This window comes from Macrobrachium nipponense, chromosome 40, assembly GCF_015104395.2.
Source record: "Macrobrachium nipponense isolate FS-2020 chromosome 40, ASM1510439v2, whole genome shotgun sequence".
Taxonomy (NCBI): Eukaryota; Metazoa; Arthropoda; class Malacostraca; order Decapoda; family Palaemonidae; genus Macrobrachium; species Macrobrachium nipponense.
In genome coordinates, this window is record NC_061101.1 from 2,545,420 (window position 1) to 2,570,393 (window position 24,974).

General features: G+C 38.1%; 2 protein-coding genes across 6 annotated transcripts in view; both read left to right on the forward strand.

The window, feature by feature from the left end:
- The window catches only part of LOC135211864 (uncharacterized), a 28,706-nt gene extending 14,728 nt beyond the window's left edge, over positions 1 to 13,978 (forward strand). The window contains exons 2-12 of one of the 2 annotated variants that reach the window (XM_064245081.1): positions 2,312 to 2,534; positions 4,720 to 4,831; positions 6,163 to 6,331; positions 8,143 to 8,500; positions 9,007 to 9,167; positions 9,309 to 9,445; positions 9,997 to 10,140; positions 10,420 to 10,560; positions 10,862 to 10,982; positions 11,551 to 11,727; positions 11,856 to 13,978. In XM_064245081.1, coding sequence (XP_064101151.1) covers positions 2,404 to 2,534; positions 4,720 to 4,831; positions 6,163 to 6,331; positions 8,143 to 8,500; positions 9,007 to 9,167; positions 9,309 to 9,445; positions 9,997 to 10,140; positions 10,420 to 10,560; positions 10,862 to 10,982; positions 11,551 to 11,727; positions 11,856 to 13,330 — 3,126 coding nt within the window. In that variant the 5' untranslated portion in view covers positions 2,312 to 2,403 and the 3' untranslated portion in view covers positions 13,331 to 13,978. Of the gene's footprint in view, positions 1 to 2,311; positions 2,535 to 4,719; positions 4,832 to 6,162; positions 6,332 to 8,142; positions 8,501 to 9,006; positions 9,168 to 9,308; positions 9,446 to 9,996; positions 10,141 to 10,419; positions 10,561 to 10,861; positions 10,983 to 11,544; positions 11,728 to 11,855 lie in introns of both variants that reach the window. The other variant, XM_064245080.1, reaches the window with a different exon arrangement.
- Positions 13,979 to 15,488: 1,510 nt separating this feature from the next.
- Positions 15,489 to 24,974, forward strand: part of LOC135211865 (coagulation factor X-like) — a 41,690-nt gene continuing 32,204 nt past the window's right edge. The window contains exon 1 of one of the 4 annotated variants that reach the window (XM_064245083.1): positions 15,489 to 15,783. The gene's annotated coding sequence lies outside the window, so the exon portion shown is untranslated. Of the gene's footprint in view, positions 15,784 to 23,963; positions 24,792 to 24,974 lie in introns of those variants that run through there. The other 3 variants (XM_064245082.1, XM_064245085.1, XM_064245084.1) reach the window with 3 other exon arrangements.

The following is a 24,974-nucleotide window of genomic DNA, read 5'->3' on the forward strand; positions in this document are numbered from 1 at the left end:
AACATCATCGAATTTGAAAAAATCGTATTTCAAACATCATCAGGATCTGAAATCATATTTAAGATCATCCACTTATCTGAAATCGTATTTCAACATCATCCACGAATCTGAAAAATGTGTTTCAACATCCTCCACGGATCTGAAATCATTATTTCATCATCCATGATCGAAATCGTATTTCAACATCATCACGAATCTGAAATCGTATTTCAACATCATCCACGGATCTGAAATTTCGTATTTCGCATCATCATACGAATCTGAAATCGTATTCCAACTGAAATGTTATTTAACATCATCCACGAATTTGAAATCGTATTTGAATATCATCCACAAATCGGAAATCGTATTTCAACATCATTAAAGAATCTGAAAAATCGTGTTTTCAACATCATCCACGGATCTGAAATCATATTTCAACAAATCCATCCACGGATCTGAAATCGTATTTCAACATCATCCACGAATCTGAAATCGTATTCCAACTGAAATCGTATTTCAACATCATCAACGAATCTGAAATTGGTATTTGAAGATCATCCACAAATCTGAAATCGTATTTTTCAACATCATCCACTAAAATGAAACTATCATATTTCCACATCATCCACGAATCTGAAATCCTATTTCAAACATCATCTACTGATCTGAAATCGTATTTCAACATTCATCCATGAATCTGAAATCGTATTCCAACTGAAATCGTATTTCAACATCATCCACGATTCTTTGGAAATCGTAATTGAATATCATCCACAAATATGAAATCGTCAATTTCATCATCATCCCGAATTTGAAATCGTATTTGAATATCATCCACGATTTTGAAATCGAATTTCAACATCATCCACGAATCTGAAGAATTGTGTTTCACATTAATCCACGAATCGTAAAAAAAAATAAAAATCGTGTTTCAACATCATCCACGTGAATCTGAAATCATATTGTTTTCAACATCATCCACGAATCTGAAATCATATTTGAAAGATCATCCACTTATCTGAAATCGTATTTCACATCATCCACGAATCTGAAGAATCGTGTTTCAACATCATCCACCGAATCTGAAATCATTTATTTCAACATTATCCCCTAATCTGAAATCGTATTTGGAAGATCATCCACTTATTCTGAAATCGTATTTCAACATCAATCCACGAATATGGAAATCATATTCAACATCAATCCAAGAATCTGGAATCATATTTCAACAAATTCCCGAAATTTGAAATCGTATTTCAACTCATCCACGAATCCTGAAAAATCGTGTTTCAACATCAATCCACGGATCTGGAAATCATATTTCAACATCATCCAACTGAGCTGAAATCGTATTTTCAACAATCTCCACGAATCTGAAATCGTATTCCAACTGAAATCGTATTTCATATCACCACGAAAATCTGAAATTGTATTTAAATCATCCACAAATCTGAAATCGTATTTCAAACATCATCCCGAATCTGAAAAATCATATTTCAACAATCATCCCCGAAAAAAATCTGAAAATCCGATTTCAACAATCATCTTACGGATCCTGAAATCGTATTGGAACAATCATCCCGAATCTGAAATTGTATTCCAACTGATCGTATTTCAACATCACCACGATCTGAAAATCTATTTCAACAATCATCCACGGAATCTGAAATCGAATGAAATGTTATCACATCATCCCACGAAATCTGAAATTGTATTCCAACTGAAATCGTATATTTCACATCATCCACGAATCTGAAATCGTATTTGAATCATCCCATCCATTCAAACTTGAAATCGTATTTCAACATCATCTTACGAATCTGAAAATCGAATTGTAATTTCTTTGAATATCATCTACGAATTGAAATCGTATATTTCAACATCATCCACGAATCTGAAGAATCATGTTTCAACATTATCACGAATCTGAAAAATCGTGTTTTTCAAAACATTATCCACGAATCTGAAGAATCGTGTTTCAACATATCCACGAATCTGAAGAATCGTGTTTCAACATCATCCACGAATCTGAAAAATCGTATTTCAACTATCATCCACGAATCTGAAATCGTTTTTCAACATCATCCACGAATCTGAAATCGTATTTGAAGATCATCCACTTATCTGAAATCGTATTTCAAACATCATCCACAAATCTGAAATCAGTATTTCAGCATCATCTACGAATCTGAAATCGTATTTGAAGATCATCCACGGATCTGAAATCGTATTTCAACATCATCCACGGATCTGAAATCACATCTAGATGGCGTCAAAATGTTTCAAAAGAAACTATAGTCTACCCACGTCCTCCTCTTTTCCTTTCCAGATGCGGACAGGTTCTCCCCTACAAAGGGCGGCGACTTCTGAAGGGGCGGTGGTACCTCTGCTACTGCTGAGGCTGCTTCTGCTGGAGACGACATGAGCGCCGAAGACGAAGGTGGTGGCTCTAGCGCCATGACTCCTGGCGTTATTGGGGGGATGGTCGTTGGCGTATCTCTGGCGGCTGCGGCCATTTTATGTACAGGGCTCTGTCTGGCTCTGTGGTACAAGTAAGGTTAAAGGCTTAGAATAAGTTGTAAACGTAAACGGACGAATTAAGATGCTGTTTTATTAAGTTGAGGCAAATAAGAACACCAGAGATTGTCCATAGACGTAATGAAAGTGATGATGTAATGGAAAGAATGGAGTCGCTACGTGGCATACACGCTACGCATGCAGGAATTAGGTTAAAGTCATGGAGCAAAACATAGATAATAATGTGATTATCTTATTTTATAACTCGGGTAATATTTATTTTAAAAAAATGCTGCAGAAGCATTAGACTTCACTTCCACTAGCAGTGTTAGATAATAAAAGCAAGAATTTTGTTTAAAATATTAAATTAACAATAATTTACATAAAGTCGATTTACCCCAAAACACAACCAATGCTTGACTGAGTTTTTTTTTTTTTTTTTTGCTCGTTATAGCACTAAACACCCTCGCCCCAAACACCTGTCCTGGGACATGTGTCCTCATTGAACACCTGGGGAGACCTGTGTATGACTAATCCTGCTGGTCTGACTAGCTGTTGCCAGTAGAGCTTGTCCTCAATATCTGTCTAAAATCCAGAGCGAACTTCTACTACAGCAAATCTGGGACCATTCTCTCTCTCTCTCTCTCTCTCTCTCTCTCTCTCTCTCTCTCTCTCCTTTCTATATATGCATTTAAATACATGCATGTATAAGTCTGAGTCAATGCATCTAATGTTTATCAAATGCCGGTGTATGCACTATGGCTATACCACTCATTGTTTTATGTACACGTGCGCATCGTATGCATATTCTTTTTGGAAGAAAAATGAATGCATTTTCTTCTGACCTTTTTTTATTTCTCTCTCTGATATTTTTTTAGTTACTATTTTCTTTAATAGACAGATTAATGAAATGAAATTCTCAAACACTAGCCATGCGCAAACATAAATGAAGGTATGTCATCACTCACACACTCACACACACACACACATACACACGTAAATATGAGAATGTGTGAATGTGTGTACGCTCGCATATGTGCATACGTTAATGAATCAGATATCAGGCTAATGGATTGGGTTTTGATGCAGAAAAACTGTCTTCAAATATTTGGGTCAGGGAAAATTAATATTCAAGGGTAAAGGGACCAACTTTTGGTTTTAATTGTCGATGCGAAAGCTATTTCATTTCAGATCTGAAATCTTACTTTGAGAAATCTTAGAGACGAAACGAAAAGCATATCTGACAGGACTTGAATGGCGGGAGTTCCCTGAAAGTAAAAGGTGTGAAAATTACCTAGAAAAGTGAAACAAAGGATAAATATAGTATAGCTTGGAAAAGAGATGCAGCAGAACACGAAATGTTGCAGGTGTGATTTCAGAATGAACTAAGTTAGTGGGGCTCAGAGGTTCAATTACAGGTGTGGCAAGATGGCGGAAAAAAGGGATGGAAGTGATGAGCAAAAGACAGTGCATGAAACATACAGTGATGTATATCACTGTGTTATAGTAGCGATTGTGAGCAAGTAAGTTTCCCTAGACCTAAAGTAATGATTTAGAAAGATGCTTGTACTGTGTTGTGAAAGCTAAACCTTCTGAGTCGGATGTAGGATGTATGATAATTTCTTAACGGAACGAGAGCTTCCATATCTGCAGGTTTCATGGAAATAGAAAGTATTTTGTTATCATGTAGTAAAGAGATCTGATGAATAAAATACGTTTTCATATATTGTGTATACTGAGTGAGGTCATTTTTGATAGACTGTGTGTCAATTTCGACAGGATTTTAGAAGACAAAAACTGGTAAATAAATTTTATGATAATATTCCAAGTGAAAATTAGTGCGCGAGATATTGAGAAAGATTTAACGTACCGTAGACACAATTTTTATATGATAGCATGTAAAATAAATGAAAGTTCAACTAGTAAAGTTTGTGGTGATGTGATATCAAAGGAGTCTCATAAAAGACTTCGTAATTCTCCAAGAAAAGTAAAATTACGAAAATAATTGGAAATATAAAATCAATAAATTGATTCTCATAACAGATGAAATTGATGAAATTCGAGAAGAGAATAAAGATTCGTGTAGATAAGCTGTTAATAAATAGATAAAAGAAAAGTCTATTTACACCTGATGATAAATTAAGCATTCCAACTCGGAAGCTTTCCAGACGAATTCGTGGAACTTCTAGAATCCTCAGTTAACCGTTTTTTGTCTCGCAGGCGTCTACGAGGTGACGCCGGAGATCCCAGCCCCGCTACATTTCTCGTCTCCAAGAGGAAACCCGATCAATATGCCTCTCCCGATCACCCAATGGCATTCGTCATGCCCACGGTGAGTAAAGGCGGCTCTGCCCCTCGAAATCGATCTGTTTTCATTGGGTTTTCACGTCAATTTCCTTCCTGTTCAGTGCTGGTGTTGGGTCCTTTTGCAATATCCAAATTTCTAGTGACTTGACGAAGAAGAGGAGAGTAGTTTAACTTGTCTAAAGAGGTTTATTCTTCTTCGTGGGTTTATGGGATAAGAACCCAGGGCTTTGTTCTGATTGATTCTTCACGTCATTTTCCTTCCTGTTCAGCGCTGCGTAGGTCCTTTTGCAACATCCAAATTCCTAGTAACTTGAAGAAGAGGAAGAATAGTTTAACTTGTCTAACGAGGTGCGTTCTTCCTCGTGAGTTTATGGGATAAGAACCCAGGGCTTTGTTTTGGTTGATTTTTCATGCAATTTTCCTTCCTGTTCAGTTCTGTGTAGGTCCTTTTGCAATATCCAAATTCCTAGTGACTTGACGAAGAAGAGAGAGAGTAATTTAACTTGTCTAACGAGGTGCGTTCTTCGTTTTCTTGGGTTTATGGGATAAGAACTTACGGCTTTGTTTTGGTTGATTTTTCATGCAATTTTCCTTCCTGATCAGTGCTGTGTAGGTATTTTCGCAATATTCAAATTCCTAGTGATCTGACGAAGAAGAGGAAAAAATAATATAACTTGTCTAACGAATCGATTCTTCACGTCATTTTCCTTCCTGTTCAGTGCAATATCCAAATTCCTAGTGATATGATGAAGAAGAGGGAGAGTAGTTTAACTTGTCTAAAGAGGTTTATTCTTCTTCGTGGGTTTAAGGGATAAGAACCCAGGGCTTTGTTCTGATTGATTTTTTTCATGTCATTTTCTTCCTGTTCAGTGCTGTGTAGGTCCTTTTGCAATATCCAAATTCCTAGTGATCTGACGAAGAAGAGGGAGAGTAGTTTAACTTGTCTTCTTCTCGGTTTATGGGGTAAGAACCCAGGGCTTTCGCTTGTTTTGAGACTTTCGTTCTTTGAGGCCTAGACTGAGTATATGCAACAGGTGGGCTGTCACATAGGCATTTGCATAAATAAAATATAGGCTTCAAGGTCTCCTAATGGTTTAATAGGGGGATGATGATGAAGGTCGGAAAGTGTCCCATAGAGTGATATTGACGTCTTTTATGGCTTCTTAAGTAATAAAGTTATTTTCTTTTGTGATAGAGGTACAAATTGTGTAGATAATGACATTTTCATTTGTTTTTGCTGTGAGTTCATCTACTTCACATACATATGAATAAGATAAAACATGTACGACGGTGATGAATAATTCGATCTATATCTAAATGCCAGTGATTCACCCACGCCAATCACATCCACCCCAGATCACAGCCAGCGAGGCGGGGAGCGAGCCGCAGACGCCCACCCCGACCCAGATCCTGACGCCTACTGAGAGGAGCAAGGGCATAACCAAATCCGTAGGGTCGGCTTCGTCCACCATCTCGCATTCGAGGTCCAATCCGGCTAACCCCGAAGATCACCCGAATGTACAGAGTGAGTGTGAGAGATCTCGGTTGTTATTTCAGATTTAGCTGACCTTATGCCAGCACGGGCTCTTGCTCATATAGCAGTGGGGATTGATTCCAGGGGGAGGGGGGGAAGCCTTTGGGGGTGTTCTTCTTCCTCAAAATGATCCAATAGTGTTGTCCCTTTCGACCTGAGGAGTGAATGCGTTAGAATTGTTAGTCTAGATTAGTCTATCGTGGAGTTATCTGGGAGTGAATGTCAATACTGTATCACGGCAAAGCTGGAAGAAAAGAGGTTCTCTTAGAACAGGGTGTGTCAAAAGCGAAGCAGAGAGGTGTGAACAGGGTGTGTCATAAGGCATTTTGAAAGAGACTTGGACCTATAGTTCCTGAAGGAGGGCGGTTTTCAGAGGCGTGGTTCTGCATTAAGACGACCAAAGTGCGCCTGGTTATTCTTGGGAGAGGGTCTAACCATGCCTCCACATTGGAAGTCCCAGTTATGCTTTTGGTCATAGTTTCAATATAGGTATTATGAATGAATAATGACGCTTCATTGTTCCGTTTATGACGCAAGCTGGAAATGAGTCAGTTTATGACGATTCGTCATTTGGTAACTTCAAAGCGGCAGTATGCTACTAAACAGAATACAGAGAGAGAGAGAGAGAGAGACGAGAGAGAGAGAGAGAGAGAGACGAGAGAGAGAGATAGTAGAGAGAGGAGAGGCAGTAGAGAGGAATAGAGAGAGAGAGCGCAGTATGCTAAACTAAAGAAATACACACACACACACACACACACACACACACACACACATATATATATAATAATATATATATAATATATATTAATATATATATATATATAGATATATATATATATATATATATATAGATATACATATATATATATATAGAGATGAGAGAGAGAGAGGAGAGAGAGAGAAGAGAGGTCGAGACGAGAGAGAGAGAGAGAGAGAGAGAGAGAGAGACTGTCTTGCCTTCAGATTTTTTTGTCAGTGATGATGAAGATTTAGTTGGCTTTGCGACCGCCCAGATCATTTAAGTCTACTTCGAAATCACAAAAAAATATTCATATTTTCATCATAAACTTATGATCCCTTTTCATTTGTTAGTTTTTGCCTAATTTAAGTTTTGCTATGTTAGCTAATTGATGGACTGTAGACCAATTAGAGAGATGTTTAATCTTAAAATCATAAAAAAAAGTGTATCTTGCATTAGTTTGGTAGCTTTGTAGGCAAGGCTGGGGCAATACATTTCCATCACAAAGGATTTGTAAAGCAACTATAGGAATTATTGGAACAATTAGCAAAATAAAAAAAAATGCTTGCAATAATCAAATAGACACAAAAATTTATTTTAAGTTGCTCATTTCTCCAGTGAACATCAGTGGCTAGTGTTTGGGCAATGATAGCACACCTAGTCCAGTAGTCTGGCAACTTATCCCTAGATACAAGCCCTCTAATGGTTTGGTTAACAACTCTAGAGCAATATGAATATCTCCTTATCCACACTCGTTTGTGTCGTTATATTGGCCAAAAAGCGATTGTATAAGACGGTTTATAAATCAGGGATAATTGAAAATAGTATATACTGATGAAAACTTATATGGGTAACTACAGAAAAATATTAACATAGATTAATAGATTATTTGTAAAATGTACAAGATAAAATTTGTGTTAAATGCTGTTAAATTTAAGCCAGCTTTGATCAATTTCTGCATGTAATACTGTTAGAATTGTAAAAATGTATATTTTCTCTAATTAAAGATAAATAGGATAATAGACAACTTGCAACTTTTTTAAACAGTAATTTTTCCCAACAGGGTGGGACGCCATAACCACAAGTCGTACACCTCCACCAGCGTACAGTCCACCTCCAATCTGTAGATCTCAGGGCTATGGCGTCTCTCCACCAAGTTTCTCCACCTTGTACTCCAACATACGTCCTCGGTCAGCCTCCCCAAAAGGACCCCTGAACACATCTCGGCAGAATCCTCCCTTATCCCTACCGATACCGGGAAACAGATGGACGCCCAGGGCTGTGAAGAGACCCAGGTCTGCCTCGCCGAGGGTCTTGCAACCATCTCCTGTGACACCTCCAGCTCTTCCTCCAAGACCTTTTCAAGTGATGTGCTCCAGGACACCTCCAACTCTTCCTCCGAGGTCTATTTTCCTCAGAAGGTTGGTTGTTACTTTTAGAGTGAAGCTTTCTGTGTAAATATTCTTCCTTTTGATGATCTGAATGCTGAATATTCATAGGTCATTGTTCGCTTAAGCATGGGAGCCCTGGTTCTTTAGCTAAAAGAACGGCAGAATCCAGGGTATGAAGGCTAAAGGAATGATAGGCTGACATTACAGGACATTTGCCCTTTAGAAATGTAACGGCTCCATCATTACATTATAATTTGATATGAGCATACACCCATTCCAATGTTCTCTATTAAAATATAACTTGTGAAAGATATGCAAACTGGATACCTCTTGATAGTGGCATTGTTTAATTGTTATTACCTAGCAAAAGATGATCACCAAGCCAATCTGGAAGTCTACAAGGCCTCCAGGCATGAGAGCAACATTCCAGAAACGAAATGATTTAAGAAATCTAGTGAATAGTTCCCTGTTTTTATAAGAATTTATAAACTCATTTTATCCACAATTTTGATGATTTTTTTTATCTCTTTTTGCAGAAGTGTAGGAGGCAGTGATGAGGCAAGAAATTCACACCAATCCCACTATCTTTTAGCTGAAGAAGCACAGAGATCAAGTCCAGACCTTGCTGACGTCACCACGCCAGACTCAATAGATGGATGGGGACCCACCTGGACCCCAGCATCCAGCATAGCTTCCGGTAAGAATGATATTGTTAAAGAATTTAAAAATTCTCTCCTAAGACCTAGGTGATGAATACACTAATATGAAGTTTCACTGTGCCAAATTTCTATACTTATTTGGGATTTCTAATCTATCTTCCTACGTCAAAATGATACAGGAGGTGGTTGCGGACTTGGGGAACTCCGCATTCGCCTGCGGTACTCCATGAGGACGAGGCTTTTGCGTCTGACTGTTCTTTCAGCAGATAATCTACCCTTGAGGCTTGGACCTGAGCCTGTCGACACTTACACTAAGGTATAGTAATGTACTTGATACACCAGTATTGTCCTAATATATGACAAAAGGGTTAAGACATTAAAATTTCAGGAAAATGTATCGTAGGCCCAATAACCCTTGTTACCTAATTCATTAATAACTCTCTAAGAAAGAAATGTATCCTATTTGAAACCTTATCTATCAATGATTTAAAGATGCATTCTTGATGATTTTTTCTGCACTATGGTACTTAAGATATGTTCTCCAACTGTGGAATAGGGTAAAGTTTTGTTATAGAGAAACACATTCACTCCAGTACTGGTAATTTTCTGAAATGATTAGGCAGATAGGATGGAAATCAAACTACTGCTATTATCTAGGCAAGAAAAAGAGGAAGGAATGGAAAATTTGGGATCAGACCCTAAAGTAAGAAGCAATGGTGAGCCCATGCTCCTCAAGAGATGCAGGAATTTATAGTGAAGGATTGGGAATCCAAAGGTAGGGAACTGAGTTAAAGAGTACTACTGAACCTTTCAATGGACAATCTCTGAATTTCTGACCACTTGCCATTTGTGTGTCCATTCCGCCAGGCTGTGTTACTTCCTGATAAACGCGTCAGGTTCAGTACACGTGCTGTTCCAGCCTTGAGGAATGCCCACTTCAATGCCTCGTTCACCCACGCGGCTAGACCAACCCGTCTTGCTCATACTGCGCTCAGGTTTTCCGTCTGCCAGGTAAGTCATGATTTGAAGATGATCGAAGAGTCATTATTTACTGTAATTTTTCAGTTTAATTATCACTGGGATATGGCCCATTATTTTTGCTTTATTTGGAAAACTGCACATTAATGTGACTGCCCAGAACTCCACTCAGTCACTAAACAGTGGCTCAAAGACGTTTTCCAATGAGGTGTGTGCCTAAACGCTGTCAATTATGCAGAGTCCAGAAGCCTGTAGCAAATGCCACTGTTGATACTATCTAAATCCAGCCTTCAGGTCTGTTGCTCTTTCCAGGTTACTGGCTGTGGACGCAGAGTGGTACTAGGCTACGCGGCCTTGAGCTTGTCCTCCACTGGGCTGCGAGCTGGTCTGAACCATGACCTGGACACTGGTTCCCTTACTCTGCACTTGCAGGAGAGCGCCCCTGATCAGCAGGTCAGGAATAATAAATGATTAAGGGTTGTTTTCATAGATTTCCACTTCTGATTGAAAAGTGAATATGTAAGAAGCATCATCTCTACATTGTCTCATTTAGTGTATGGTTGTGGGGTGGTATTCTTCACATTTAGTTATCTTTAGAATACAAAGTTTTAATGCTTCTCTCAACATTTCGTAAGTTATTCACTTTGCCTGGGCGTTATGATACTGCTTTGGTGTTACTAAAAAATGTCAGGTGATAACTTTTGAGTAACTAGTTTCTCCACGAAGGGAATAACTTACGTGAAACTTCTTCCAGATTTGCGTAGGAGGGCAACTGCAGATTGGGCTCAGTTGGAACAGCGATGCCCACGAACTTTCCATCAGTATTCTGCATTTGACAGGACTTCAGGGTGACCGAAATACCATCTCTCAGGACGGTAAGGAACACCCAATACACACACACACATACACACACAAACACACACACATACACATAAATGTGTATACCTCGTAAGTGTGGTTATGAGCACGCAGATATGTACACAGAGAATGAAAATGACAAAAACACTTTTTAATGATGTTTTTGCTTCTTCCTTAATAGGCTGAAAATAAATGCAGCGAATGTTATAAGTGACACGAAACTTCACTCTCAAACTAAATAGCAGATGATCCTGAGGAAGTTCTCTTCTGTGTTTTATAGAAATCTTATTCTTTGTAACAGCTGATGAGTAAACAAGCTATTTTTTAGTAGTAGAGACATAATTGTTATTTTCCATTAAATAATACGCTAACTTGATTAAATACATCCTATCTAACACTCACATACAAAGAGTATATACGTGATTATGTTTACATGTTTTTATACAGGTTGTCCATAAAGTCCCAGTACCATTACAAGTAATAAATACTTGTAATGGTACCGGGACTTTATGGACACCCTGTATACGATTGTATATGCATCTGTTTATATTAATTGTAAACCTTGCGCCTTCCCACAAGTTCAAGTCTACATCAAAGTCACCGTGTACACGAACAACACGATTCTCTGCTGGAGGAGAACCACACCGCGTACTATGGAGGCCGAGGTGACGCTCTTCGAGGAGGAACTCATCCTCCGAATGCCAGAGTTGGACCTTGATGCCACTCACCTCGTCCTTAGCGCTCGCGAGAGAACGGGTCCTGGTAAGAGGCAGTCTGCTGTCTAGCCCATTCTGTTTCCTGGTCTGAGGGAACATTGCTTTTATCGTTGGTTTATATATTGCTTCTCATTAAATAGAGATATGGTGCTATTTCATTCTCTTTCACCGCAGGCTGTGGTCGGAAAGTTCTAGGTTCCTGCGTTGTGGGTCGAGGAAGCTGCGTGGGCGAGGAAGGCCGCCACCACTGGCTGGATATGCTGAGAGCGGCACCCGACATCGTGGTCAGAACTCACCCGCTCACTGCTCTGGAAGCTTTCCAGACTCAGTGTCTGCAGCAGAACCCTCCGCCATATCAGAGCGCGTTCCCGTCTCCCAGCCGAGATTCTGATTTGCCCATTTATCATCGGTACCAGAACATTGGGCTGATTTCCAACCAGAACTTCCCTGTAGTTGAGATACCAGGGCCTGAGAGGTCTCAGAGCCAAGAGGAAACTTCGCAAAAACAGAGCCAAGAGCAAGATAGCCAATCTTCTTCTGATGAAGGTCAGAGTTCAGAGGTGCTAACTCCAGAGCAGTGTCAGAGTCCTGAACCTGCGACAGATGACGGCCAGGACACCGAGGTATCGTCAGTGAATGAGAGCCATCACTCTGAATTGATGTCCTCTGATCAGAGTCACTATTCAGAGATATCAACGCCAGAGCAGCTTTCTCATGATCAGTCCACAGGAAGTCAGAGTTTAATTGCCCTCGACAAGAATAATGAAACTAGTGTGGATTGTGAGAAAGAGGGCAATGTCCAGCCAGGTGAAAACATATATTACAACGTGCCATTAAATCAACATACCTCTTGCAGTGAGGCCAAGGTGTCAAACGAGCCTGTCTATGCAAAACCCGACATGACACTTAAACGCAGCTACAGAAAGGCATCGTCTTGCACTTCAGATTCAGTTGCAGTAGGACAGAGCTCTTTTGAGGGCTCGTATCGCACCAGTGAGCCTATTTATGACTCACCTGACCTAATAGCTCACCGTATCCATGACAAGGCTGGACTGCAGGAGAAGCATGTCTACAGCAAACCTGTCACTCCTTTGCAACATCTGTACGAGAATTCTTCCATCATATCGGGGAATGTTTACCAGGTGCCAGATCTAACCGTATCCCACATTTACCAGACTCCAGATATTTTCTCTCATCACGTGTATGAAAGTCCCGTATCTTCTCCTGAACATATTTATCAAATGCCGTACGAATCCAGCTTGAGGAGATATCAGAACATCAACCTCTATAGGCAGCCTGATGACAGGGAGTATGCGAACTTGGCAATGTTGGATGGGAGTGGTAAGAGTAAGAGGAGGTACGAGAATGTGCCTGGTGATTACGAAGTCCCTGATACAAAGCGTATATCCACCGGGGAAGTCTCTGCTTCGCAGCGAACTTCCACTGTGGGATCCATCAGTGGACAGAATGATACTCAGTTATCTGTGAAACATTATCGAGATTCAATAGAAGAAGAACAGGCTGAATTCTACTCCCTTCAGTACGAGGAAAATATTCCTCCACAGGATTATAGAAGCAGTATGGGTGATAACATCTCGGACACGTCTGAGATCTACCATGACGCTAGAAGTTCAACTAAGAGTGAATGAGGGACAGCTATACTTGGTGTAGCTGACAGCAGTTTGATTCGGAGTGAAAATTAAGTGAGCGAATATGAAGCGGAAGATCAATGTAAATCAATAGACTTTTATCAGTTCTGAATACATTAACTATTGCTCCAAATAAGGGTAGTGAAAGTGCACTTTAGTTTTGTCTTTACATACTTATGATACTACTCGTACGTTTGAAAGTACGAGAGTTTTCAGAATACCTTTTGACAAGATGAATGGAAGTTTCTAAAGCAGGAAATAGTATCAACACACATCTTCAGAATGAATTGTAAACTCATACTGTACAGCATCAGTGCCCCGGACCCTTAAAGAATTCATCTCTGTACCGCTCTTGCTATAGTCGTGAATTTGCTATAGATTTACTGCTGAAAAATGTGGATTAAAAAGGACTTTACTAACTTGATTGGAGAGTCTGTCTCGTTTTGTTCTAATTTGTTTATTTATTCAAATGGTGCTCGTTGTTGCCACTTCAGAGGCTAACTGGATGACCTTACGTGGAGGAGGTCTGATGAAAAGATTGTAATTATATACATATGCTGTATGAATTCGCGTGTGTGATTGTACATTGATAGTATTAATATAATCTATCTGGTTGGCTGTTTGACAATAAAAAGTATATCATTCGTTTAGACAGTTTGAGTACCTTAAAAAATGCCGCCTACAATCCCCCACCCCCCGACAAAATGGCAACCATTTTTACACATTTCTTAACCATTGGGAAACTGTAGCATTATTTGTGACAGGAGACCTTACTTCCCAAAATCGTGTCGATTTTAATTATAAAAAGGTTTTTCCAGCTTTGGTAATTGTTGCCCGAAAGCAAACTGAATGTTGAGGTTGTATTGGGGCAATGAAAAGTTTGAGAATGGAAAGGCATACGAGTTAATGCCATTATAAGTGAGATACTGCCGGTATATGGTGTTGATAGTGTGATTGGTGGCTGACCAAGGTTTGTAAGGTATGTCTGGATGAAGGAAGGATTACATAGGAAGGTTGTGGAAGTAATAATTGTTCTATTAGTATATTGGAGGAGGGTTATGGTATGATTTTGATAGAAAATGCAAGTCGAATGTCAGAATAAATGTGTTGATAGCTTCACTGAGTAGCTGACCAAGGTTTGTAAGGTATGTCTGGATGAAGGAAAGATTACATAGGAAGGTTGCGAAAAAAAATAATTGTTCTATTAGTATATTGGAGGAGGGTTATGGTATTATTTTGATTGAAAATGCAAGTCGAATGGCAGAATAAGTGTTGGAGGAAGATTCCATTTGAAACCACAAGCAAACGTTAGGATGCTCAAGATATCCATTTATCTGGTAATCTGCTTGACGCCCACGCAAACCACTCTGTTTGTTGTCAAGTTTCAAACTCGTTCATATATTTGGTCTTGCACACAGCAGCTCAAGGGCAGATGTGAGATATTGTGCCGGATGAGGAAGTCCGTTTGCAATAAAACTAGCAAGACAGCTGTTGCAGATTGCAAAGAGAAAATCAAGGTCTCTCGTAAGAGTGGTTTGGCCTGTTGCAACACTTCATTTAGAGTCTTACGTATATACTTTCATATAAAGTTTGAACAAAAACTTTTGAAATGAAGGTGTAAGCTAATAAAAAAGCAAGATGCTTTTCGTGCGCATACATTTGCAATGTCAGAGGGATGTATGCATATATTTCTCTCTCTATCAAACCCCTCCAAAAAATTTCAGTTTATTATTAAGCTCACCGTGAATGTCCTCTATAACTTATCACTGATTAGAAACTTATTATCACTATTTCATCATGCAAAACGACAAAAACTACTACCAGGAATGAATGCAGTTTCTGCCACACTTGATTACATATGCAAATAGCCAGTGCCACCAGCCTCCCGCCCACGATAGGCGGAGGGTATCTCAAGGGTGGAAGTGTGTAAGACGGCGGGTTTTTCAAGAACTTTTTAAGTTCCTAAGGTGAAGGGTAATAGGGCGACAGTTCCCCGTTGTCGAGAGAGAGAGAGAGAGAGAGAGAGAGAGAGAGAGAGAGAAGGAAGTATTAAAACGGACGAAGGTTCCTTGTTCTTCTTCTTCGTCTTCTTCTTCTTCTGCTTTCTCGCTGGGGGTCGGTCTAGTAAGACCGCGCACCGCGGGTTCTCACTCTCAGTCGCAGTCGGCGAAGAGTAACCGATTCAGTGTGGTGGCATCTGCCGTTGGTGACGCACGTCCTTCGAACGTGTTGCGCTCGATCCGGCTGACAGCAGCGGCGGGAGGGAGGCCAGGCACACAAACACGCCCGTATAGAGAGACACCTATATACTACACGCCCACACAGAAGCTACGTTCGAATCGCCGCTTACCGGAGGTTTCGAAAACAGTTTGGTCTTATTTCGAGCGTGAACTGAAGATTTTTGACGTGACGTGACGTGTGTGTGTTTTGGTGAGATATCAACGATTGGTTTGGTAGTATCACTTTTTTCTTATATATCAAATAATCCCGTGGGTTTATATGGTTCCCCATCCAGGTACTGGACAGACCAGCGGTACTTGCTGCGAGCTGTTCGGACACTAATCTCAAATGCAGAACAAAAACTTTAATTTTCTAAAGACTTATTGATGAAACTTGATAAAGTCTCAAGTATCTTTTCGATAAGAGAAAAATAAAGATATAAGGAAGAAAAAAATAACCATCTAAATGTTATAAAATGTCATTGAGGTGAATTCTGTTGATACAACACCGTTAATTATGCCAGTGATAGTGGCTTATACCGTGCGATTTGCGCCTATCAAGGTGAAGGATAAAATTACTGAAGTATTATTAATGCAATTCTTTGTAACCTCATTTTTTTTATCGAATTATGAAGAGATTTTACTTCTATGAGGCTTACTTACTTCAGTGACCTCAAATGACCTCAAATGACCCTCGACAATCAAATTAGTAGTCTTTATATTTCATATATGAGTGCAATTACGGTGCCCACCGTAGCGAGTGACCGATTTGGGAATATTTGGTCGCTAGAGTGGTACTACACAGTTAAAACTGATTTTATTTTGTTTACATTGTTCACAGTTACTATTGTTAGTGGTGGTCGTTGATAGTATGTTTATTGTTTGTTTGTTTGTATGGTGCTTTTACGTTGCATGGAACCAGTGGTTATTCAGCAACGGGACCAACGGCTTTACGTGACTTCCGAACCACGTCGAGAGTGAACTTCTATCACCAGAAACACACATCTCTCACTCCTCAATGGAATGGCCGAGAATCGAACCCGCGACCACCGAGGTGGGACGCAAACACCATACCTACCACGCCACCGAGGCGCTGATAGTATGTTTACGTTCATCCAGCCGCTATTGTTAGTAAGAGTGATGTTAGTAGTGACACCAAGGAAAATAATGACAGTTTCGGAAGCTACGAAAATTAGTGATGTAGTGATTGCAACAAGTGATGGAAAATGCTCAGTATTGTAGGTGAACTTGTAGGAAATGTTAATAAAAATAAAATAAAAATTATAATAATAATTAATAAAAAATAATAAACAATTAGGTAATAATTAATAAACTTGCTATTAAAGAAACGAATTGAACAATATAGAAAGAAGAGAAGGAAAGAAACAACATAATAATAATAAAATAATAATTAATAAATAATAATAATGAATAATAATCATAATTTAATAACTTGGCTATTAATAACGTGAAATGATATAGAACGAAAGAAAGATAGAAAAATAATAATAATAATAATAATAATAATAATAATAATAATAATAATAATAAAATAAAATGGAAAAGTAAATCCACAATAATATGTCTGATCTTGTTATTTAAAATACAAAGCTTTCTGCTTTGTATTTTAAATAACAAGATCAGACATATTATTGTGGATACTCCATAATAATAATAACAATAATATAAAATTGACCATTAATAACACGAAACAAGAAAGAAAGAAAGAAAAAAGAAACAGACGCACAAACGAACAAAGTAAAACACCACAGTGTCACTTTGACGGCCGAGCTGACAATTTCCACAGACTCAGGAACGTCTGAATCCAAATTTACCTCTGAAAAGCTTTAGCGGTTGTTTGTTTTTACGTTTGACCAATTATTGACGCTCTAAAACGGAAGAAGAAGAAGAAGAAGAAGAAGAGAAGGGGGGCCGCTCTTCAGATTGGGAAAAAGGAGGTCTAGATCTCAAAAGAGAGGCGGCCGCTGTATACGGAGAAGGAACTCGAGAGGGAGGGAGACGTTTTTAAGATGTGCTGATCGAAAGTTGGTTGGTGTGGCTGAGATGCATTTGCAATAGTGATCGAGAGAGTTGTCATGCGGTCTGGATGGTTTGTCTGGGGGTAGGGGGAGAGGGGGATGGTCTCTCTCTCTCTCTGTAACCTATATTATATATATATATATATATATATATATATATATATATATATATATATATATATATATATATATGATGTTAACAGGATCTACGGTAATAATGGCGCGTGATGGATAATTGTACGTTATTTCTTACTGGCTCGTGACTGCGTGTGCCGTGAGGGAGACAGCAGAGGTTCTGGCCAAACCCGTCTTGATAACTTGACCTGCGTATGGCAACATCAAGGTGGTTTATTCTAAATTTATTTTAACATTAGCGGTTTATTGGACTCATTTATATGCGTGAACATACGCTACGTATATCAACGCTCTTATGCGCGTGATTTGCAAGGCATTAACACGTACGGAACAAGGAAGCAACGAAAAAAAAGAATATTGAAAACGAAAGCTCTTTCGAAAACGCATTTTTGCAACGTCTTTTGTTCAATTAACAACCCGTACATAAGGCTTAAATCTTGAAGGAAATAAAACCATAGAGGCTACTAATAAAAGACAATAATATCTCCAGCCCTTTTTCGTCAACTTCAAAAGTCTCAGGAAAAGGAAAGAAAAGAAAAAGATGAGATTACTATGATTAAGACGACCCAACCTCAGTTTATATTGCTTTGCCCCGTGCGTGTATTAATGAGTTATTTCAGTGCCGGGACATGAATTCTCTCTCAAGGTTACCTGAGGCTGATATTGATAAGCGACTCTCTCCTCTCTCTCTCGCGCGCGCGCTCTCTCTCTCCCTCCCTCTCTCGCTTGCAACTTAGATGTGGGTAGTTTGGTTAATTTATCTTTATAATTCTAATTATAAAGTTCTACGTCTGGTTAGATATAGTGTAAGCTATATAAATGTATATATAGTATATATACAATACAATTTTAATAAATATATATAGCTTATATACATATATATATATATATATATATATATATATATATGATATATATATATATATATATATGTGTGTGTGTGTGTGTGTGTGTGTGTGTGTGTGTGTGCGCGCGTGCAAAGCCACGTGTTGCAAACCTAGCACTCAGTTATCTAATGGTGGTGATATGGTAATTTCTATTCTAAGTGCAGAACCCGAGTTCGTCATGAATAAGTATAAGTTTAGTCCGAAACCACTTTTTTTCTTTTTTTTTCTTTCTTGAAGGCTGAGTGCATTAGGTCATTGTCACCAGTGATAGATTAATTATTGTGCCTCTATCTTCAAGGGAACTAGAAATGAAAGAGTTAGTGTACGAATAATGGAAATCAGAAGGTTGGAAAAAATTCCGGAACCTGAATGATATTTTCATGATTCACTTAGGTTTCTGCTCTCTCTCTCTCTCTCTCTCTCTCTCTCTCGTAGTAGCCATCTTGCTTGGTGAGACGTACCCGCGTGAAGTCACAATAATCAACAGATATCACAAGTTTAACATACGACTAGAATTTGAGAAATATCTAGAAGTGTTCGTGAACTATCGGTGAAAAGATTAGTGTGAAAATAGTAGGATAAAGCGTCTTCTAAGTTAGTTTATCAAGTGTAATACTATAAATCAGAACAAGATGGCAGTAAGCTCCAACTGCGGGAAAAGGTGGCGTAATTTGGCGTGTCTAGCAGATTCGCAATACGATGAGGTAGCAGGAAGGGAACTGGCATTTCTCATCTATGAAATCAGCAACAGTCCTAACCAAAAAGATACAAAAGCATTCATAGATATATTAGAAGGATATAAACCTTCAAACTGAAACAAATCTAATGAAAAACATCTTGAAAATAATTGAAGAAGTTCCAAATAAAATCCAAGTGGTCAAGAGACTCATAAAGAAAATATACATAAACCAACATATTCCGACAAAGAAAATGAATAAGGTGAATCTTGTGAATATACTAATTGATGCATTAGGAAAAAGAATGCCAAAAGCATGCAAACTGTGTAAGGTTTGGTATAGCATAGTCAATCCACAAAACCTAATCAGAAAATGTGCTGCATGCAACATTCCGACCCATCCACAGTGTGCTGAGGTAATACAAGATTTGAGAAAGATACAAGAATTTTTTGTTCAACATGTCTATCATGGATAGACAATGTTATTAAATCAAGATTGAATGTACAAATAGTTGAGGATGAAGAAGAAGAGGAAGAGGAAGAAGAAGAAGAAAAAGAAGAAGAGGAAAACGGAAGAGAAGTAAACAAAAATGAAATGACAGAAAAAAATAAGGAAAACAAGAACAAGATAAAAGTATGATGCAGAGATACTCATTGATACTACATATGAGGCAATAAAGCAGCATACCTACGAAGAAATAAATTACGATATGACAACAGAAAAGCAAAATCCCGAAGAGGTCTACCCAGATCTATACAATGACGGGAAAGAGGAAAAAATAGACAAGAAAGACAAAATCTGCAACCTTTTGAAAAGAGGGAATTGCAGATTTGGAGAAAGATGTTACTACAAACATCCTAAGATATGTCAAAAACTATGAAATATATGGTAAATGTGCATCTTAGATGGATATGGGGATGATTGCAGAGATCTGCATCCAAAAATATGTAAAACCTAAAAGAAGGAAAAGGATGTAAGTTCGACAAAAATGCAAATATATGCACCCTGTAGCCATGAATCATAATCAAATAAATAACCAACCAAGTAATAAAATCCAAAATAAGAAAGAAACAAAATAAAGAGAGAAATCAAGAATATCAGGTAAAAGAGAAAAGCAAACCACCAATGAGATATGCCCAGAGGTGTCAGCAAAGAATTTCAAAGCCATCAGCTCCGAAATTCTACTCAAGAGATAATAACTGTATTTATTATGCAAGAGGATATTGCAGAAACGGAAAGGAGAAATTGCAGATTCAGACACAAAATGAATAATTATGATGAAGGAAGATCAAATATTATGGAAAAGTTGGATTTTTTAATGTCAGAATTTCTGGAAATGAAAAAAAGAACAACATACCAGAACAAAAGGAAAGAGGACATTGGGGGGAAAAATCCTTATTACTATCAGTATTAAATGAAGGAGAAAACCACGCAAACCATCATAGTGATGAATGCGCAGGGTTTAGTTACGAGTAACTCAAAAAGAAAAATAGAGTACTTAGAAGAACTAACCCAAAATGAAAAGAAAATAGATATAATGAATATAAGTGAAACCTGGTATTCCCAAGAGACTGGGAATGATGATCAAATAAAAGGGTTCCAAACTTATAGATCAGATAGAAAAAATAGGAATCAAGGGGGAACCGCAATATATGGGAAAGACAAAAACAAGGAAAAATATATGAGAAATATAGTAACTCAGAATGTGAACTAATAGCGGTAGAATTTGAATCTGAAAAATTGATGAACATAGTATATATAGACCTCCTAATACTAAAGAGTTTGACTTAATAATTGAAAAAATTGGATGATATATGTAGAAATCACAAGGACTGGACTATTCTCCTATCTGGTGACTTCAACTTCCTTTCGTAGAATGGAAAGAACGAATAGGAGATTGTGTACTTATACATATAAAAAAGAGAGTAATAGTAGTGCAGAAGATAAAAGGCAATTTGAAAAGCTATTAGATATGCTACTAGAATACAACATTCAACAAATAAATCACCTGCCAACAAGAAAAAGGAAAATACTTTAGACCTAGTATTTGTGAACGAGATGAATTATGTTAAAGAAATAATAGTTTATAATGCGAGTATTCAGACCACAATGTCATAGAATTAACAGTTCATTCCAAAGCAAGTGAAAATAGAGATAAGCAAGAAATGAAAAAGTGGGAAGGATATGGAACAAAATACAACTTCTACAGGTAAAAACTATAAAATGGTCAGAAATTAATGAAGAATTAAACAAAAGATTGGGATAACATTTCGTAAGTGATGACATAAGGGTAAATACGGAGATATTATATAAAATATTGGAGATAATAGTGGAAAAATATATACCGAAGAAGAAAAGTAAACATCATTCATGCATACCAAGAGACAGAAGAATCTTGTTCCAGAAAATCAGAAAGTGGAAAAAAGGAAAAAAGGTCTTGCAAAAGAAAAAAATGCATGGAAAGTTATAGAACTAAAAAGTAAGATAGAAAATGCAGAAAAAAAGATTATACAATCAAAAGAAAATGAAAAACGGGACTTGGAAGAAAAAACCCTATTAAATATCAAGCAAAACCCCAAACTATTATACTCATATGCGAAGAAGATAAATAAAAAGAAGAATAGAAATAGGCCCTCTGAGAATTGAAGGGAGATTAACGAATGAAAAAAGGAAAAATTTGCAACATACTGGCAGAACGATATAAGAGAGAATTCACCCCTAGAATAGATAATGAAGATAATGATATAGAAGTAAGGGATGAAAATAGTGAATATTTAGCTGACATAGATATTAATGAAGCTGATATTGTGCAGGCTATTAATGAAATTAAAATGGAGCTGCTGCAGGGCCTGATGGAATTCCTGCTATTTTGTTAAAGAAAGTAGTTCATTCTATCGCAAAGCCACTTGCAATATTATTAAGACAAAGTGTAGATACAGGCAAGATATATGATGAGCACAAATTAGCGTATATTACCCCTACTTTCAAAAGTGGATCAAGACTAGAGGCAAGAATTATAGGCCTGTGAGTCTAACATCACATATAATGAAAGTGTATGAAAGGGTAATGAAGAAAAATATTATGAAACATTTAATAAAAAAATAATTTGTTTAATAAAGGACAACATGGTTTCGTACCCGGAAAAAGTACACAAACCCAACTGTTAGTCCACCGTGAAAACATATTCAAAAATATGAAAAGCGGAAATGAAACAGATTTGGTTCTATTTAGACTTTGCAAAAGCTTTTGATAAAGTAGACCATAATATAATTTAGCGAAGAAAATTAGAAAACACAATATCGTGGATAAAGTAGGAAGATGGTTAAAGAATTTTACACAACAGAAAACAGATAGTTATTGCAAACGACGAGAAATCGGATGAAGCCAAGGTAATATCCGGTGTGCCGCAAGGTACGGTGTTAGCTGCAATACTGTTTGTTATTATGATTGAAGACATAGACAATAATGTTAAGGATTCGGTAGTGAGTAGTTTCGCAGATGACACAAGAATAAGTAGAGAAATTACTTGATGATGAAGATAGGAACGCTCTACAAAGAGACCTTAACAAAGTATATGATTGGGGCAAGAGGTAAATAGGATGTATTTAACTCTGATAAATTTGAATCAATAAATTATGGAGACAGAGAAAGAAAGCTATATGCATATAAGGGACCTAATAATGAGGACCATCACAAATAAGGAAGCAGTTAAAGACCTTGGTGTGATGATGAATAGGAACATGTTATGCAATGATCAAATAGCAACTCTGTTGGCAAAATGTAAAGCAAAAATTGGGAATGTTGTTACGGCACTTAATCAAACAAGAAAAGCTGAAAAACACATGATTATGCTTTATAAAACATATGTTCGTAGTCCACTTGAATATTGCAATATGATATGGTACCCACACTATCAAAAGGATATTGCACAAATAGAGAGTGTACAAAGGTCCTTACAGCTAGAATAGAAGAAGTTAAGGACCTAGACTACTGGGAAAGACTACAATTTTCTTAAAAAAATTATATAGTACTGGAAAGGAGAAGAGAACGCTACATGATAATTCAGGCATGGAAACAGATAGAAGGAATAGCAGAAAATATCATGGAACTAAAAATATCAGAAAGAGCAAGCAAGAGGTAGATTAATAGTGCCCAAAAAATATACCAGGAAAAATAAAGGAAATCAACACCAACAGGACATTAATCCACTACGCACCAGCATCGATAATGCAGCGTCTATTCAATGCGTTGCCAGCTCATCTGAGGAATATATCAGGAGTGAGCGTAGATGTGTTTAAGAATAAGCTCGACAAATATCTAAACTGCATCCCAGACCATCCAAGATTGGAAGATGCAAAATATACCGGAAGATGTACTAGCAAACCTCCCTGGTAGACATTAGAGGTGCCTCACACTGAGGGACCTGGGCAACCCGAACAAGAAGATGAAGATGTAAGGTCTCTCTCTCTCTCCACAAGTGTTTCAGAAGCCGCCTTGCCAATGACTTGCAATCCAATCAGGTTATACAAAACCGTTAAATATATTCGGTAAAATCATTTTTCGCAGATTAGAAGAGGTCTAGTCATGTAATTGAATACGAGAGAGAGAGAGAGAGAGAGAGAGAGAGAGAGAGAGAGAGAGAGAGAGAGAGAGAGAAGTGACGTACATAAGAAGACATAAAAAAAGAAAGCAGAGTTCCACTAGCTCACTTTTGGTGAGCCGTTTCAAAGCCAAATCCCTCTGGTAATTACCACTACTACTATTACTTGACACTCGTCTCATCGGATGACTAATAAAGTCTTTGAGACATCCTAATCCTTGTAACTCCTCGTAACTCTTGTATTTCAGGCCGTGTCCAGGTAACCTGGCGACAGACAATCGCTGTCCAACTCTTAAATCTTCGTCCCAGGAGCCTGGAAGTCGCGAGAATGTTGTCATTATTATGTCAACCGCGAGAGATGTGAGACGTAGGCGCCAATCTCTCATTGTTGCCTGGTCGTGTTGATTGAATGCTCAATTAGAGGCGTCGCTTTGAGTCCTCTGAGGGGCAGAGTCTTTTGTGCATTCCTGGCAAGTGCCCGTACGACCGAGTGGCATAATCAATGGCGTATAGCCCCTAGACTCAAAGACCGTATCATTGCCTTTTCACATCTCGTTAAAATGTGAGACTAACTTCGATTTGTTGCTTTCCGCGAGAAGGAATATTTATCCCCCCATTTGGTCTCGTGAAAGCTGACGTCAACACTTGGCAATACATTTCAACTGGCACATGTTCCATACGCAACCATACGAGTCGTATACGACTCGTCTTTTTGAAAAATCTTCGTCGATATTCGCGTTGCTCAGAAAGTCAGGCAGGTGACTCACGCTGACTGATTCGCTCCACCTCAGAATGGTTCGATTAGGAGATAAAGACTTCATCCGTTGCGCCTACGCTTCGAGTTCTTCGTGTCCCGCGGATGTTTGTTTTGATAGATTTCGTAAGAAGCTTTGTATAGAGACAGGTATCTATTAGTTCTTTTGGTACTTAGTAAAGCTGCTTTTCAAATAAGTATAAGTGGTTTGGTCTAAGTAGAGATCACGAACTGGTTTTCCTCTTGTACTGGCATATCGACGAAGAACAGATATTTATTTGCTATAAAACTAAGGACAGGTCTTTCGCAAAACCAAAGAAAAAATTGCTAAAG